The sequence below is a fragment of the Rhinolophus hipposideros genome (assembly GCF_964194185.1).
Source record: "Rhinolophus hipposideros genome assembly, chromosome: 12".
Classification (NCBI taxonomy): domain Eukaryota; kingdom Metazoa; phylum Chordata; class Mammalia; order Chiroptera; family Rhinolophidae; genus Rhinolophus; species Rhinolophus hipposideros.
Genome location: NC_138058.1, coordinates 64,424,736 through 64,444,415, shown reverse-complemented (window position 1 = coordinate 64,444,415; position 19,680 = coordinate 64,424,736). Strand labels below are relative to the sequence as shown.

The 19,680-nt window shown below is 38.7% G+C and overlaps 1 protein-coding gene across 2 annotated transcripts in view; it reads right to left on the bottom strand.

Annotated features, from left to right (window-relative positions):
* LDAH (lipid droplet associated hydrolase) overlaps positions 1–19,680 on the bottom strand; it is a 90,831-nt gene that overhangs the window by 60,810 nt on the left and 10,341 nt on the right. For both annotated transcript variants that reach the window (XM_081069068.1, XM_081069069.1), the window contains exons 2-3: positions 17,045–17,200; positions 10,124–10,267 (exon numbers count right to left, since the gene is read on the bottom strand). In XM_081069068.1, coding sequence (XP_080925194.1) covers positions 10,124–10,267; positions 17,045–17,198 — 298 coding nt within the window. In that variant the 5' untranslated portion in view covers positions 17,199–17,200. The remainder of the gene's footprint in view (positions 1–10,123; positions 10,268–17,044; positions 17,201–19,680) is intronic.

Sequence of the window (19,680 nt, the reverse complement as noted above, 5' to 3'; positions counted from 1 at the left end):
AAGGTTTTCCCTGTGAACATATGCATGCATACAGCCCCAATGACAGAGTGCAATATCTCAAAATACGACAAGGTAGTCAATTGCTTCCTAAAATTTCAATCATTGGAATAGTGAATTTCTTGCCATCATGACTCCTACAAGGTCCCTACAAGCTATAATGAGCTACAACGTGGCTTATTCAAAAGGTGTCCAAAAGTCAATTCAGTTTTACCTGTACCTGCTGTTTTTATTTCCTTCAGTGCCCAGTTCCCTTCTTGGTCTGGATAACTCCTCTTCATTCTTCAAACACTCAACAAGTGTTACCTCCTCTGAGAAGCCTTTTTATGATTCAGTAGGTGAGGAGTAAAGTAGCTGTCCTTTCAGTTTCTACAACATTCCATGTTTATCTGACCACACTACTCCTCATTTACTCCTACTGTACAATTCATGTCTTGCTTATCTGTTCTGCAATGTCTGTAGTGAAGAGTTTTTATTGTAATTGAATCAATGGGGATTTGTTCCCTATTTCTGTGGTACTGCTGATCACCCAGGTAAGACATACTCTGCCCTAGTCCTATTTTCAGGTCAGCCTAGAATTCATTCTCCATGTAACAAGGAAGTTCAACATAAAACAGAATTGGAAGAGACAGAATCTGCAAATCTAACTTTGTAGGGCCCCTGATGACTCCAAGCCCAGATGCTTATTTAATGTTATTTCTAACTTTGAGTAGTTTATACTCCCCTACTCTCAGTGTACCTTCTCTAATCACTCCACCCATAAGTGACCATATTGTTCTCTGACGCCCAAAACCCAACACCTGTAATATGTGTAACCCAAGTTCTTTATTTTTCACAATATGCAACATTTGAAAATGTCAGTCTTCCTTTCATTGGGACGGTCTGGTGTACTCCAAAGATCGTGGGCACTGGAGGCAGATAAATCTGGTCCACAGCCCAACTGAGCACCTTTCTAACTGTGTGATGTGGCCAAACGCTTGTACTTGGCTTCAGTCTCCTCACGTACATAACAGACATAATAGTTCTACCCCCCTAGGAATGTTGCTTGCATAACACTGTTAAAGCACACAGCACAGTGTCTGGCAGAAAGTGTCTGACAAATGAAAGCTATGACTGCTATCATTTCAATTCCTGTCACTTAAGTCTTCGCTCAAATATATACCAAGAACTTTAACATGGTGAGAGCAAAGAGAAAGAAAATGCGTGTAATACAATAAACATTTTAAAACTTCACTGATATCAGAAATAAAGTTCTAAAATATTATATTTCAGATGAAAGAACATTACAATTCAAATGATGATTCAAACAGATATTTCAGAGATAAATCTGGCTTTACCTCTGGAACTGCTCTGTAGATTTCCAAGATAAACAAACTACTTGTTAGTATTTGCTGAAGTAATGAGATTAATAGAAAATTACAATATGCTATCCAGACATTATTTTATTAACAAAAACTAGAGGTTAAAATACTATGTATATACTTGACTATATATTTTTATGCCTATTATTATTTTAACATAATAATAACTTATTATGGAATGATAACTTATTCTTCAGGAATCATTAACTTATTCTTCCAGGAATCATTAACTTATTCTTCATAAAATACAGTAAAACACTACATTCAACTGCATCAAAATCAGAAGAATGATAATATGGAAATGAATTATACCATTCATTCTATAGGGAAAATGTACTCCAAGTTACAATCAACTAAGTACCTTTGGAAAACAATGTTTCTAAGTGGAGAACCACTTGAGTTGATAGATATTAATGCAATTCACCATCTCCTAAACAACATATGGTCCTGAATATGAATGATACGGATGGTTTCCTTTTAGAACCTGACCCTACTTCTTAGACCCATCTCTATGAATTCACTTTACAGCTCACTTATCGATCCTGGAGTTTATTTCAAAAGGTACATACCGTATAATCTGTTCCTAAATAGTTCATAGACGAATTAAGTAATACCAGTATTTCACATTTACTTTTCATCTAGTTCAAATTGGTTGACGCAGTTATTAAAAGTTTGTCAATTTTGAATCAAAATATTATGCATCGTTTATAGCTTTAGGACACAGGTAAATCTGATAATTAGTATTTTCTTCCATTTCATATAAACTAAATTGGCTACTCCGACAAAAAACAGTGACTAATTGGCCCACGGTAATATTGAAAATATAGATATAAATACAATATACTCCCCTTGTCTTAAAGGAGTTCACAGTCTAATAAGAGGAAACAGAAATAGATAAAAACACAGTTGTAAAATACCAAAGTAAGAGTATCTCAAGTGTTTCCTTGAGAAAAGAACAGGGTTTTATTGGATCACAATAGAAAGGTAATGACCCTTTGGATTCATAAAGACTGTGCCTTTCTCCAAGTAACGCAAGGTAAACACCTAGGAAATCATCTTTACTACATGCACTTGACTATAAATACCGGGGGTGCCAAAAAAATGTATAAAAGTGGACACTTTGGTCAACGTTGCTCAAGCAGTAGTTCGCCATAATCAGAAGTGTCTGGACGCTGATGAGAACCACTTTGAGCACCACTTGTAATTGCAGAAGTCAAACGTGACTTGTGTTCATCTTTTGTTATCGGCATATATTGAGTATTATAATTAATAGTTTTCCTTTCTTAAAATGTGTATACTTTTTTGGCACCCTTTGTATATAACTTTACATATTTGAATGCAGTCACAATAGTCTAAATTTAACAATAAATATTTAGCTATATACCCATATGTATATGTACCTACACATTGAATATAGATGCATAAGTTTGTAAATCACCTCTGACCACAAAACTAATAAATGGAAAGGTCAGCGCTTCATGAGCCTTTTGTTAGGACTGAGTCTGTAGGAAGTAATGCTCTAAATCTCACACCAGAATTTTCTCAACTCTCCCATCCTACCCCTATTATTCCTCCAAAGCCATAGCTTAATAATAACTTTGAATGAACAACTTACATGTAGAGAGTAAAAGGTTGAAAATAGTACTTCATATTTTAAAGAATGCTTTGAGCAAGATGGATATACAGTTTACACTTTAAAGTTTTAAGAACACACAAAACAATATTACATGTTGTTCACCATTTCATATACGTAACTAAAACTATAAAAAGAGACATGACATTTACTTTAAATTCATGATAGTAGAACTGGAGATAGAACACAGAAGATATAACTTTTTCTGTATTGTTTTATTTCACGTATTTTATTAACAAAAATATGCTATTATGACAAAGTGTTAACAATCAACAGGGTAGTGAATAACAGAATCTGGACTGTTATGTATTTGTACTTTTCTATAGTTTGAAAAAATTTCTCAAAATAAAAGAAACAGTTTTAATTAAGAATGCTTTGACATGCTATTCCTTGCTATGTTACATCGATTTCATGGGGAAAACCACCATCTCCTTCTTCATTACTCCCAATGGAGTACGAACGCTCCAAAGGACTTTATCTGGGTTCACGCTATACACCAGTGACGCATGGATGAGGACTTCTCCAATTCCTTATGCTTACTTAACTCACTGATCCAAAGGTCTTCCTTTCACGACTGTCCCCTGAGTTTACTATGCTGATGTGAAAGTACACGCTCATAATTTCGGTCTCAACCGTCCCCAGCTTCCTAAGCATTTTGTAAGCTCCCTGTGTCTACTCACTGGTGAGACTCTGTTAGCCTTCAAGGTATGCAACACAGTTACAAGGGCTACCTTCCTTAGAAAACAAACGGAAACCTTTGGAAACCCCAAGCGTGTCTTACAGAATAGTTTTTGGTGATTATTCTCCAAATGGATGGTGAAACCAGGGCAATCAAATTATACTTTACACTCGACTATAACCAACGATTTGGCTAAGAATTTCAATGAGGGAAAGTATGGAGGCAGGAAGAGCGAGAGAGATTGATTCAGCAAGGAGAACATAAGGCAAATAATGAAAGCAAAGAACATAAAAGTTGACGTGTAATTTTGGACACAGCTATTTGTGTGGCTGTTTCTGTGGCTGTCTGTGCTTATACGGGGAGACGGAACAAATAAGGTGAGAAAGGAAGGTTGAGATTAGACGAGGAGGCCAGTGAACATCACCAGAAGTCAGGACTGCGTTGTATGAGCTGAGAAGATACCCCAGGATTGCAAAGGGAGGGGCAACCATCTGGTCTGCATCACAGGACGTTAATGACAGTGCTACCCTCCCCAGTCCTGCTAGGCTTCCCATTTCCATCTTCTTTGAGACTAATCATTTGCCTGATTCTTAACTTCTTTCCTTGGTCTACCTTTTGTGTTTCTATCTCTTCCCACCTACTTAAAGACCTCCTGGTTTATTTCTCGTGACTGTGAGCCCCGAGACTTGACTGACTGTCCCCACCTTGGGCTCATCCAGCCATTCCGTTTCACCTCCATGTTCCCCTGCCAATCATAGTCCTGACAACAGAGAAAGCTCTACTGGATTTGCTCGCTCTTTCAGTTTGAAGTACTGGAATGTTAGTGGTTTATTGTTTCTTTGGATAAGCATGACCCAAATTCATCATTGGTTGAAAGATTGTGTACCTTTTTAGATAATGTTTTATCAGCTGAAACTAAAGCACTATGATTTCCAGCTTTTATGTTATACTTTTGAAACAAATGACTTGAAATAGTTGATAATGAATCTGCCATCAAGGCAGCTGACTACACGGTAAATCAAAGCCAGAAAGAGTTTATACTTCTAATTCCTCAAATTTTCTTTTCACACTTTTTTTTTTTAATCACCCCCTTCTGACATTGGTGAACATCTGTTCTCCCAATTATACTCAATTTATGACGGTGATAATGTGGTGCAACGAGAATATTATTTCCAACTGTTCATAATTTTAACATGTGCTAATATAAAGCAAAACATTCTTTCAACATTTGATGTGTAGTTATAGCTTATGTCCTTTCTCTCAATGATTACATATTTTTCACACCATATTTTGCACGTCAGAAAACCTGTACTTTAGAATAATAATCTTGGATGATGAATAATATATCTGTCCTTCCTATCCAAAGCAATCTACTATAGTAGCATGCATTTGCAAACATAACCTTTAATATGTAAAACAGATGGAAGCAGGACAGTCCTGGCTGAATGGGGGTACCAGTGAGGCCCGGAGCCCACCTGTCCCTTCACAGAAATTTTGGGATACTCAGAACACAGATGGAAAGTCACTAACCTAAACGTCGGCATTCCTGTTTCTATGTACACCTCTGCAGCACCACGCATAACAATAAAGCCTTGATGATGACGAGTTGCCCTTTCAACCCCTCTAGAAACCACCGCTTCCTTTGGCCTTGTGGTGGCCCTTTGGGCTAATGCCTCTAGATGGCACTGTTCTCATTAGGTAGCATAGGACCCAGGCTCTAATTACTAAGTTATTAACTCAATAGTACAGAAGCAGCCCAAGCGATAAGCATGCTCAAAATCAAATTATAAATAACAAGATGTCAATTTAAGCCAAGAAGTAAAGACATTTCCCAGAAATTTGGACACAATAGGTAACTTTCTACCGGTTTTCCTCACCAGTATTTACTGGTGAAGATCCACGGCAGTAGTTCTGAAAACATGGTCCCAGGATCAGCAGCATCCACATGACATGGGAACTTGTTAGAAATGCAAATACTCAGGTACCACCTCACATGAACTGAATCAACAACTCAGAGGGTGGCACCCAGTAATCTGTGTCTTAATAAATCACAGCAGGGGATTCTGAAGTGTGCTCCACTCTGAGAACCCCTGATCTAGGGTTACCCTTCGATTGTCTATTTTCACCTTTTAAAGATGCTTTTCAGGTTCTGTTCAAATGTCTGCTTTATTGAGCCTAAAATTATCTTTGGGCATATGTGAAGAAGCAACTTAAAACAATAAAAATCTGTCTTTTAAAATATTTCACAGCAAAGCAAATACTTGCTACACATTTTATTCACCTTCAGACACATTTCAATATGATGGTTATTGAAATAGATGTTTTTAATCAAGGCAATAAAATCTGAATATTCAGTTTCATGTCACTACGGCTCTGAAACTCGTTCACTGCTAGGTAATCAATATTTACTTGAATTTTCAAAGTATACCCTCGTCTTTAAGCAAAGCGTAAAAGGCTGTCAACTAAATTGCTTTCATAGTGGGACACACACATACACATGTAGAGAACAAAAGACACTCAGAAGGAGGTCTTTATGCAAGCATTTGCAGTGAGCTGTACTGTTTCATCTACGCTTCATCTACCCTGTCCCCTCACGAGTCATAGCAGGAAAAGGGTCACAGGCCAGGGTATCCCCTGTGTCCGTGGAAGGGCTGACGTGAGAATTCGCTCAGAGAGTAACTAAACCTGAAAACGTGGATTCATTAGCACTTTGCACTAGCCACCTGAGACGACCAACCAACAGCACTAGAGCACTCACTGAACTGAATAACAAATGTGCTGGCTTCTTGTCTAGGTTCTGCCACTCTCTAGCAGGTAATTTAGCTCTGGGGGGCCTTACTTACTCCTTCCTTGAAAAATAAGGGTTCAAGGTGGGATTTCATGCAGACACGTTTAGCTCTAAGATTCTATAATTCTTTTTGCTTCCTTTTAAAACCTTTTTCTCCCCAGTAGTGGAATCTTTCCAACATACGCAAAAGTACAAAAATTAGCATAATAAACACCCATGTACAGATTGTCCACTTTGTACAATTATTTTTTTCTCCAACTTTATTGAAGTATGGTTTTACAACATGATTGCTTTTAAAAGTGTACAATGTAATGATTTAATAAACATATACTTGTACATTGTAAAACGATTACCACAATCAAGTTGACACATCCATCACCACATACAATGTAGTGTGTCTGACATTAACCTTTTGATGGACAACGTATCCATTTCAAAAGACATCCATCTTGAATAAACATACTGCCAGCTGCATGTCACAGCATTAGCAACAACCAGATTAGAACTAGGCTACCTCCACCCATGAAGGTCCTTTTCAGAAAGACTTGGGTAACCTAGATAGCTGACTGCTTGAGTGACCCATTCCTTTCTTCCTCTGCCCTACTTTCAGTCTTATACTTTAGCCAAAAAAAGAGTGAACCCTTGAAACCCTAAACACTCCACCCTCAACGCTGATAAAGGTAAAGCCCCAGGTCCGCTCTCTCTTACTTTCTCTTCCTCTCCTTGTGCCCCATGTGGCCTTCAGAAACTATAATAAATCTCGTTCCTCAAAGTTCTCTGATGGCTTCTTGCTGAAGTGCGTCCTGCAATCCATAGCTAGAACCACAAGAGCCATCCCAGCCATAAATAGGGGTCCTGGCGGGGGGAAGTGTCTGTGGAGTTTCCTACCAGTGATGTGTGCCCAGGTGACAGCACTACCATAACAGGTTCGGGACCCAGGAACAGACACTTTCTGTTGTTGTGAACACTTAAGATCTGCTCTCTTAGCAAAGTTCAATTACCTAATAGAGTATTACTAACTATAAGCACCATGCTGTATATTAGACCCCCAAAACTTACTCATAACTGAGAGTTAGTACCTTTGACTAATGTCTTCCCATTCCCCCGACCCCCAAGCTCCTGGCAACCACAGTTCTACTCTCTGGTTCTATGAGTTTGACTTTTTTGGATTCTACATATAAGTGAGATTATACAAATTAGTATTTCTGTGTCTGGCTTATTTCACTTAGCATAATATCCTCCAGGTTCATCCACGCTGTTGCAAATGGCAGGATCTCCTTCTATTTATGGCTGAGTAATATTCCACTGTATATATAAATGAGAATTAAAAGGAGAGGTCAAGAGTCAGGGACTTAAGATGTTCTCAGTAAGATGACACATGAAGAGTCTCATTTATGGCTTCAGGAGGGAAAAGAACAGGGAACCAAATTCCATACTAAATACCCAACCAAAGAGTATCTACTCTGTGTGCATGAGGGTGATTTTCTTTTGTGCAATAAGTACAGAGGGTGCCAAAAAAATGTACACACATTTTAAGAAAGGAAAAACTATTAAAATTATGCTGATGGTAACCACTTTGAGCACCTCTTGTAGTTGTAGAAGACGAACGTGACTTGTTGTCATCTTTTTTAATCAGTATATATTGAGTATTACAACTTTAATACAGTTTTTCCTTTTTTTAAATGTGTATAGATTTTCTGGCATCCTCTGTATAATGTGGTCTTGACCCTATTCCAGTTAATAGCCAGAAAAAAAGATATGGATAAAAATAGGAATCACTTCTTTTTAATTGTTTGTTACCCACTTCTTCAAATAAAGGAATTCTTACAAATTTAGCATACCTGCAGATGTTCATAAATGTGAAAAGAAATTCTACTTAGAACAGAAACTTTTCCTCTGCTACTCAATAGGATCAAGCTTGAAGGGACTGGCTTCTAAAAAACAGTCAGGTAATACTTTTGAGAATGGACCAATGGCAGATACTAAAGAACAGATATTTAGTAAAAATGTTAAGAGGTAACTTGTATGTTTTACTATTGCTCAGGTGCAATGCCATATGTACACACTGACCTATTCTTGTGATCAGATTTGTAATGTCAATACATAGCATTCCCATTTATGACTTTTATAGACTGTTTATATCCCCTAAAATTCCTGTTGAGGCCCTAACCCCCAATGTCATGGTATTTGGAGATGAGGCCTTTGGGAAGTAATTAAGGTTGGAGAAGGTCATTAGGGTGGGGCCCTCACGATGGGATTAGTGCCCTTATAAGAAGAGACAGCAGATAGGTTGGTAGCTCTCTCTGTCATGTGAGGACACAAAGAGAAGGTAACTATCTGCAATCCAGGAAGTGGGCTTTCACCAGAACCTGACCACGCTGAAACCCTGATCTTGGACTTACAGGCTGCAGACTGTGAGAAAATAAATTCCTGTTATTTAAGCTACCTCATCTATAGTTTTTGTTATGGCAGTCTGAGCTGACTAATACAATGATAAAAAGTAAAATGTAAATATCAACTTATTTTTAAATTCTACTATTTATTTCTTTATTAACAGATTTTATTTTTTAGAATGGTTTTAGATTTATAGAAAATTTGAACAGATTAGTAGAGAGAGTTCCCCTATTACCAGCCCCTTTCTCCCTCCCTACCCATACCTGGTTTCCCTTATCATCAGAAGCTCAGTAAGTACAAGATGCTAGTACCGTAAGAGAGGCATACCAGAACAGGAGCAAACTAGGCAATGAAGCCATAGACACCTCTCTCCTAGTCAAATTAACTAAGGGGCACCCATAGGACAAATGGCCCTTGAATGGAATGCTTACAGAGAAGTTTTATATCATCTATATGTCTATATCTATGTATACATATATATACATATATAGATACAGATATGTATTTTTCCCCGTTTTTATTTTTTAGAAGAGTGAACATGCTAGAATTCTCTTAAGTTAAAAGCATATAATTTGCATCTTTGTGCTACTACTTCCTCCATTTAAAGAATTCCAGCAGTCTACTACACAGAGCCCTAGCTCTCTCCCTAGTTTCAAGGTTCCTCTCAATCCCCTGTGCCTAGCAGTAGCACCTACTGAATCTCTCTCCTTGCTATGTTTTTCCTGCTGCCTGTCACATCTCTGCACCCACCTCCACCCCTCCAAACCAAATTCTATTCAACTGTCAAAACCCATCTACTCCACACAGTTTTCTGAAAACCATACTGTGTTCTCCCCTTTGTTTACTCCTCAAGTACCCATGTGATCAGCAGGCCTGTTTATCACTTAATCATTCTCTAAATATGACAGTGAGAGCTTTAAAGTAAGAACCATGACTAAGGACCATGGCTTATAATGCTTCTTCTCCACCATCTCTCTTAGTAAACCCTGAAACTGTACTGCATGATCAATAAATATACAGTTGATCACTAGTTGGTAAATAGAGAAGGCAAGTCCTAGACAAAATGTATGATCTGCCCAAATTTTTATAGAGCATTACCTGCAGAAGGATGAAAATGATTCTAATAATACTAAAATAATCAAAAGGTGACATCTTGGGCCCAAGGCCATTAGCAGAAGTTTCTACTGGTGCAACTCTTACACTTAGCAGGCTTTCTAGAAACATGAACACTCACTCACTGTAAAGGAAAGCAAATGTTGATAAAGACATACCATCCGAGGTTGTAAGAATCTTCTTGTCTTTGGGGACCAAAGCATGCCCAGCATGACTGATAATCCAAACTGGAAAGCGTCTGTTTATTAAAGAGTACAAAGCCTTTGCAAATGTCACATAAAAGGCAGGAAAACCTGGGTTACCTAAGAAAAGAAACATAGACCTCAGGTTAACCAAAGCAATGAACTCACAGAAGATGATGTGCGGACTGAAAAGGATTTATTTCTCCTCAACAAATCTAGTAACGTTTACACACACACTTCAATTTTAATGTCCTTTATACCTTAAGTCTGGGAATGATCACTTAGAAAATTTCTGCTCCCACTTTGTTCTCCAATTGGTTCAAATAAATTTTCTTCCCCTTTCCTCAACTTAATAAACGGAACCACTAATCATAAACCAAATACTCAAGTCCTAACACCAGCAGCCATTCTTGGTTTCTCCGTTTGTCACATCCAGGTCACCAATAAGTCCTGTCAAATTGGCATCCACAATACGTCTCAACTTTGTCAACTTCTCTCCATAGTATTATCACTTCCCTCTGGGTTTTCTGAACAGCCTCCTGATGGGTCTTCTATCTACTCTTGTCCCCTTGGAATCCATCCTTTAGAGTACTCAGAGCGATATCTTCTAACCTCAAACCAAATCACAGCAGTACCCTACCTAATCACCTCTCAGTGACTTCCCATTGTCATTGAAGAGTCTAAAAGCATTAACATTGCCTGTAAGGCGCTTGGGGATTTGACTATTCACAATTGCCAAGCTGCATGAAAACAAATTAGTGTAAGAATCATTCACAAGGAGAACTTGAAGGATTCTACTAAGTGTTTCCTTGTCATTCATCATAAGTATTTGTATTGTAAACAGATGTATAGTTTGATCTTTTGGGGAAAAGACCATCCAGCAATACAGTGGATTTTTCTTGTATATGCACAGAGGGATTTTTGATATGGGTTTGCTATAGAGAAACAGAATGAATAAATGCTCTTTTTTCTTTTAAGTCAATCTGATACATCTTTAGGAGGAAAAAACAATGAAATGGGGTTTTCATTTGCGATCATCATCTGTGATACTGTCTTCATAGATACGAGGCCATTTCCATCAATCTGTTTCTCCAATCAACTTATCTACTTCTTTATACTATGAGGTTTTCTCCTCTTTGCAGTCACATGACATGTTTTCCTGCACTGATGTAACCTCTGCCAGCCTTGCCAAGTTTCACCGGTTCCTTCTTCATTGGCCGTAACTTTTAGTAATGCAGGGAAGTGGATTAGAGCATAGACTCTGGAGCCAGACTGCCTGGGTTGGAATCCTGGCTTTACTACTTACTAAGTGTGCGACCTTTGGCAAGTTATTTAACCTCTCTGGGCCTTGGTTTCCGTGTCCACCAAATGAGGATAATAAACATACTACCTCGTGTGAGAACTAAATGAATTCATACACGTAAAGTACTTAAACAATGCTAGCTACGTAAGTGCTGTATAAATGTTAGCTATTCAACTTGTCATCACTGTCTAGCCATGATGACAATATGTGATGGCATTATCATTCATATTATTTTGCTTCTGTTGCATTCTGACCTAATGAGCCTAGTTCCAAATTCCTTTCTGGGATGGTGCTGGTGTCATCTTTGTTAAATAGGGTGAAAACTTCCTCAAATGCAGTAATACGCTCTTTGCTCAGCTGACCCACTACCGTGCAGCTAGAGGAGAAAGAAAGGAGGACGGGTGTATCGGCACAAGAGCTATCGATGTGGATGACACTGTTTCATGTTCTACATTTAAATCTTTAGTAAGTGTGGAATATTTTTGAGGATAAAGTACAAAGTAGCAATCCAACTTCTTTCCAAGTGATTAGCCAACTGTCCCAAGTACATTTATTATATAATCCATTCTTTCTGCATTGATTTGAAATGTCTTCTGATCCAATAGTGCATTCTTACATTAGCTTGCTAATTCTGATTCCAAAATAATTCCACTTATTTTTTCCTTTTCTCTCTGCCAGCACCATACTGTCTTGATTACTACATTGTGTTTTTAACTGGCAGGGAAAAAAACCCTTTTCCCTTATTTCTTCCCCCCTAAATTTTCTAGGCTGGTCTCATAACCTTTAGAATTATTTTCACCAGTTTCAATTTTTAAAAATCTCTCCAGAATTCAGATTGAAACTTTATCTCATTAATACATTAATTTAGAAAGATTTGATATTTCTTACATTACTGAGTATAACCTTCTTGGCCTGTGTTGTCTCATGTTCAAATGTTTTATGTCTCTCAGCCAAGTTCTATTGTTTTCTTTACATGGCTAGAAAATAACAACAGCCAACATTTTTAAGTTCTATAACTTATTATATGCCAGGCAGCATTTAAGAGCTTTACATATATTAACTCATTTAATCCTCACATGAGGTAGTACTATTATTAATTCCATTTTATGGATGAAGAAACTGTAGAAAGTTTATGTAACTTGCCCAAGGTCACACAGATGATAAGTGCTCAATAAATATTGGGTGACTGCAAGAATATACAAAAGAAAATAGTAACACTGATTTAAAGAACACAAATTACCTGGTAGAGGATGTTCTGCATACCCTGTTTTAGTTAACCTTACAGCAGCTCTAAAAAGTACTCGGCATTACCATTTGGGAAATGAATGGACGGCCACTTGCACCAACACTTAGCACAGAGTAGGTGCTGAATAAATGGTAGCTATTATTATTATAATTATCATATTTTCCATTTTTTATTGAATCAATCTGACATGTAACATTCTGTAAGTTTAAGGTGTACAGCATGTTAAAACCTGTCTACCGTTAAGGAGAATCCATAACAACTACGTAATTTAGATGCAATAGTTGAAATGACAGGACATATAAAACCAACAAGTACTAGATAACACAATTGCTATAACACAAAATTTTCTCCATATCTCTGAGTTTTCCCCATAATAACTGTAAGATCTTAAGCATCTGATTCACTGCTTTCTCATCGTCAGGTAGGTGATAATGCCAACTACGCCAAGTTCATTCATTCTAGTCAATACTATAGCTTCTTTGGCATATTCTTTTAGTTGTCAATTATTTATTGACCACTTACTATGTGGAAGTCACTGTGTTACGCACAAGATACAGAAGGGCCTTCCTGTAATTTATATTCTAGCAGGAGAATATGCACACATAACTAAATAAAATAATTCCAGAGTGTGATAACTTCTATGAAGGATCATGTGATAGAGAAGGGAAGAGATTACGACGGCCTGAGAAAAATGTCTGAGGAAGAGGCATTTAGCTAAGACCCAAAAGATGAGAAGAAATCAACTTTTGAAAGATTTGGGGGAAGAGCATACTAGGGCAGGAGAAGGACAGACGCAAAGGTCCTCACCCAATAAAGAGCTTGGCTCTTGAAGAGCAGAAGAGTCCACAATGGCCAGCAACATGAATTTCCAACTTGTAACAGAGACAGCAATGGAAAATGTAATGCAAAATGTTTAAGTGTCATTGTGTACTTCGTCACTTAAATGTTATGGCTTATGTTACACTTTATGAACCATGAACTAAACTTCCTGGCTAGGAAGCCACAAAGAAAATTAAAAGGGGCTTGTTTATACAGCTAAAACCATATATGTCTCCAGGTGTAGGGATGTTTGAAAACATTCCAATACAGTAATGCAAGTAAAACATTTTATCAAAGGATATCAAAATGTACTGTAAACACATGCTTGAACTTATATATGTAGTCAAAAGCCCAAGCAACATGTAACAGGCTGTGGTAATTATCTCTAAACCCCAATTGTCAATAAACTTTTACTATTCAACACTGCACACTTATGCCTTCCAAATAATCTTACAGGGTACAAAAACTTCCATATATCAAGTTAATGTGGCACAGCATCTCTGTGGAAGGTTGTCACTTGGACAGAACTTGGAGCTTGTACACGGAGACTGGTCAGCTCCCTCTCCAATCACCAAAGTCACAACACAAGACACATCACATGGTTCCATTATCCCCATATGACCACCTGAGAATTATAGTGATTCAATGTGTTCTATAGTGAGTTCTCAAATTGCCTCCCTTTGTTCATTTCACTACTTAAAGAAAGTCCAAGAATATTACTACTTAACAGAAATTCTACAACAAAGATTCACTGCAAAAAATGAAACTAAAAGTTCCTCAATGTGTGGATTCCAATAAATCACTCCTGATTACTAACACTCATTTTAAAGTGATGAGTTAATTTTGCTAGCTACAAAAGCAAAGTGATTGAAATGAAACATTACGTTGGTCCGTCAGAGATGGATTAAACATGTCCACAGTGGTTTAACACTCCTTGAAATACTGTCATCCTTATTAGACTCTAAAAGAAAATACAATTCTGAATCCCACAATGAGCAGCACTAGCCTATACCTCTCAGGAACAACTCTAAGAAAAAGGGCCCAGGGCAGGAATGAGAACAGACAGTCAAACAAAAAGAACAATAGGACACTAAATGTGATCTGCAAATGTTAAAGCACTGTAAAATAATGAGACAATAAAACAACAAATGTGTTAAGCTTCCCTTTCTCCATATCTTAAACTTGGCTCTCCCCTTTGGTAGACTCTCTTCCTTTCAAGCATCTGCAGTTGAGACCTCACTATTTTCTAACACCTCATGTACCTCAATGAGAGCAAAGACTTTTATAGCACAGTATTCCTAGCAGCCCCTAGTATAATGAGTGAGTGAACAAACACCTCTGAAGAAGCACAGGGAGCTATCTGCTCCACCTAACCAGTTCACCTTATTATAACAACCTCTGCAATTCTAAGCCTAAAGCCATCTACTTCTATCATCAACTTTTTATTCATTCTTGCAGATTCCCTGAAAACTTTGATCCTTAAATGACAGTTTTACTTCCCATTCCATGACTTGGGTGATTTCAAAATCTGGATGGACTGACTCAGCCAACACCTTTATCCCATAATTCAACGAATTCTGAAAGGCACGCCCTAGGTCAATGGTGTGTATGTCACAATCCCTTGCTGGGTTTGTGAAACAGAGATTGCCCCACCCCCAAAGTTTCTGTTCAGAAGGTCTGGGATGGGGCCCAAGAATTTGCATTTCTAACGTGTTCTCAGATGACACTTCTGGTCCCGACACCAACTTTAAGAACCACAGGCCTAAATCGTTTCATTACCCAGAAATGGTTAACAATCAAAGCATCCTAACTCTGATAGCTCTTCTCCAGCTCAGTCTTCTGTCCTTTTAGACCTCACTCCCAGTCACAGCACTGCTCACAAACTATCTACTTGTTTTTGGTCGGTAACTCCTTCCATCCTGCATGTGCTATTCTCAACACTGACCACTTTCCAAGGCCCCAATCCACCCTCTGCCATCCTTAGTCTCAACAGATCACCTCAACTAATTAATAGAGAAAACAGAGCCGGGAGGCAGAACTATTTCACTCCCTCTGACATACCTTCACACTGCTCCATTTCAGTTACCAACTTCACCTCCTTCACTCTAACCTCGGAAGGATAGGCCTTCTCCAGTCCAAGATACTGTTTCTACTTATTTTCTCAATGCTATACTCCGTCATGGCTACCAAATCTCTGCTCCATCAAATAACACTTGTCATGCCTATAATTTCAAACTCTCCCTCACTAATGGCAGAGCATATGTATTTTTAATTTCAGTAGATTCCAACAGAGTGCTTTCCAAAAAGACTGTTACATTGTGGCAGAATATTGAAAGTTTACTTCCAGAAGAGGTTAATTCAGAGGGAGATTTTGGATCAGGAATCTTAGGCCAGCTGAGAATAGAAGCACTATATTAAGAGGTTAAATTAAAGTGTTAATGAAACACTGAGACTCACACTCCTTTCCCTTGTTCAGCTCAAACATTAGCAGACAGACTTCTACTTCTTAAACAGGATATCATAAAATTCCTTCCTGGGAAAACTGAACAATCCAAGAAACAACTACAGATACTGAAAGGTGGAAATCCTCCAATGAAATGCTGGGTCCCAATCACCCCAAGCTGAGGATTACCTAGGATAACCAACCATCCTGACTTGCCCAGGAAGATCGTGGTTTTAGTATCAAAAGTCATGTGTCCTAGAAAACCTCTCAGACCAGGATGGGGGGGTGTCACCCTAGGCACACCTGTGGATAAGCCCCACCCCTAAAATTAAGCAAATAAAAGAGACAATTATTAACCCTGAGAAAACAAACAGAAATATACAAGAAATGTAATCATAATACCCCATAGGCTTAGCTATATAACATATAATACGATACACACTGACAGCTTCATTTTTAATCTTTAAGACTGATATCTCGGGTAGGTATAGGTATTTGAAACATTTTTTGAATTATAATTTTAATTTATAATTTTTTGAATTATAATTTGTAATTTATATACCTACCCCTATATATCAAGCATTTACCCCTAACATTTTATTAACATTGATCCAGTCAAAGTCACAAGTGATCCAGTGGCCCAAATCCCAGAAGAAACATTCTACCGTAAACTTATAAACATCTTGAAAAAGAGACAAAAAAATTTAGAAAACTTTCAAAAAATATTTGATAAAGTTTTAATTATTCTAAAAATTACAAAATTTAAAAAAGCATATTACAAAATTATATGTCTGATATGTTTCCAATTGCTATTATATATATGTGTGTGTATATATATATATGTGTATATATATATATATATATATATATATATATATGACAACATAACATATATATATATAATATAAATGCATGGAAGAAAAACAAAAAGCCCAGCCACCAAACTATTAAGGGTGGTTGTTATCAATGGTTTAAGTGATTTTATTTCTTTCCATAGGTTTTTCATATTTATTAAAAATTTTTTTGAAACCAGACCTTGTTATAGGTATCTGTATAAAGTCTCCTCATCCAGATTTTTAAACTTACCAGGAATAATGAAAATAAGCAGCTTCGGCTTGTTGGCACTTTGATCATTCAAGAGGTCAGTCCAGGGCCCACATTTGAGAACCTGGGTTTCAACTCCACAACATAAAATGAATTCCTCATGCACGGGAATTTCTTCCTTGATTTCTGAGTCCATTTCTAAATAAGGGGAGAAAAACAATATCAAGCGTCACTAAAATGTAAAACCTTGAGCCAAAGACAATAGTCAAGAACAAAAAAGGCAAATTTCAACATACTGAGAAGGAATGCCACAAGGTCATATGGGACATAGATGACTATTCAGCTCTTCTGGATTATAGGATTGTGAAAAACAAGGCAAACCACAAGAGTAGGGAGGAACAGGGAGGCGGGTCTTTGGTGAAATACATGACTACAGAGGAGTGTGAATCAAAATCAGATTAGCCTTCCCACAATTCTCCTCTCCAGTCTAAACTGACAATAACCATGGGTAACTTCCACTTTCCCTCTGCTGGAATTCTCTTAGAGTTATGTGCTCTACCCCCACCTTCACTGGTGAAGACTGGTGAAAATACAGAGGTTATGGCCCTTGTACTCTCCCAGATAGAACTGTAAAGAGCGTCAGTGAACTCGATGATCTCAGTGTTTTCCTCCTTTAATCCTCTCATCCCAAATTCTGTAAGCATGCTGTATGCATTATTAAAGCACTACATTATTAAATTATAAAATGAGTAGGTGGAAAACAACAGGATGAGACAACATCACGAACAATTTCCTGAATCATCAAGATTCCACAAGGTATGTGGAAAAATGCAGTCCCAAATGATTTATATCACTCCTCCCTCTCTGCTTCTGCCTTCCCTACGTCTACCATCAAGACTGTTGCTCAAACATTCCGGGGTCTTTCTATCCTCTTCACCTATCCCCCGTTCATTCATAATCCTCCAGAGTCCGGATTCCAAGAGCTTTTTCTGCTCTTACCACTTTGCGCTCCAGTCTGTCCCGTCCTTGAATTTCCTCAGTGTCCTTATGTTGTTCTGCTCCCATTACTTTGCTAATCTTTCATTCCCCGACCACTTCTGGAATGCTTTGCCCTTTTGTGCCGGTTATCAATTTAGTGCCCCAGTTCCATTTCATTCTTCATTGCCTTCTCAGGAAAAATGGATCTGGGCCTTTTAAATATGTGCCCTCTGCCAGCTGACATGATGTGAAACTTTGTCAGAAGAGTGCCCTGGAAACACTGCAGAGGAAGGGGGTTTCTTTTGGGGTTTCAGTGTATCTCACAGCAGGTTTCTGGATCAATTCCTTTTTTTTAACCCCCTCTGCCGCTCAGGCTGTGAAGTCTTGCTAGTGCAGTGATTTCCAACTGCAGACAATATGTGTCCCGAAAGTATATGGCAATACCTGGGAATAGTTTCCTTTGTTACAGCTAGGGGAGACCTGGCATCTAGTGAGTAGGGGCCAGGGATGCTGGTAAACATCCTACAGTGCACCGGACAGCCCCCCACAACAAAGAATCATCTAGCCCAAAAGGTCAATAGTGCCAAAGTTGAAGAAAAAACAAAACCAAAACCAAACCTGCTCTAGTGCCAGGTGCCTACAGAGCACAGCTTTCTCCAGCATTTGGCCGGCTGCTATACACCTCCTTTCTCCAGCTCTTTACTCAGGAAGCAGCAAGCCGTGTAGGAAGCCGTGTAGCCGTAGTGTAGCCTTGCGCCCCAGACCAGGTAGCTGCTCCCTGAACCCTCTGCTTAGCCCACACGCACACACTGGAGGCAGTGCCATGCTGGCCTAGAGAGCCAATCACCGGCCCTTTGCCCCAGTAGCCTGGAACTGCCCTGGCCAGCAGAGCTGCGGGTTGCTACAGAGGGAGGTCTCTCCAAATCCCGTTGCAGCAGTCCCCATAGCAGTGTCCTAACTCCCTCAGTACCCACCTACCTGCCTCAACTCACCTGCACCCCGAGGGTGATTACTGTGGCCCTTCCAACACAGACACAACACATCTGCAGCAGGGCCGTGATTCACTGCACACCCTCCCACTGGTGTGGGTTCACCTGCTGACAAAGGGACTGCGCATCAGCTTGGGCCCAGAAACCTACCAGTTCTCTTATCATCCAGTGGGCTGCAACCACACCTTCTGCAGTGAGATCTAAACCCACATTCTCCGTTTGTCCTTCCTTGGGTTCTTTCTCTCAGCCCTACAGTACCTTTTAGAGTTCTCGTTATACAGTAACTTTATGGTTCCTTTCCTACCATGACTTAATCATTCTTTATGTTAAACTAACCATTTCAGTGACTGTGTGGTTTCTGTCTCCTTGCTAGACTGACATTTCCCCACGTGTCTACCCAAATATTTCTCTTCGAATCTTTCCCATCTTAGACTCAGCTCAAATCCTACTTCCTACTTGAGGTCTTCCCTGAGCACCCCAAGTAAGGAAATCTCTGTCTCTAAACTCATAGCACCCACCTTTCTCATAAGCCAGCAGTGGTAAAGGCAGCCAGGTAATCTCCACTCTTGTTTCTTCATGCCAGGTGTGCCACACTACCACAGCACAACTGTCAAGAATGCACTGCAAACACCACCTATCCCTCCCCTGACTGAACACCTGAAGGTAAACACAGTGGTGGCGAGGATATAGTGCAATGGGAGATGCCATACA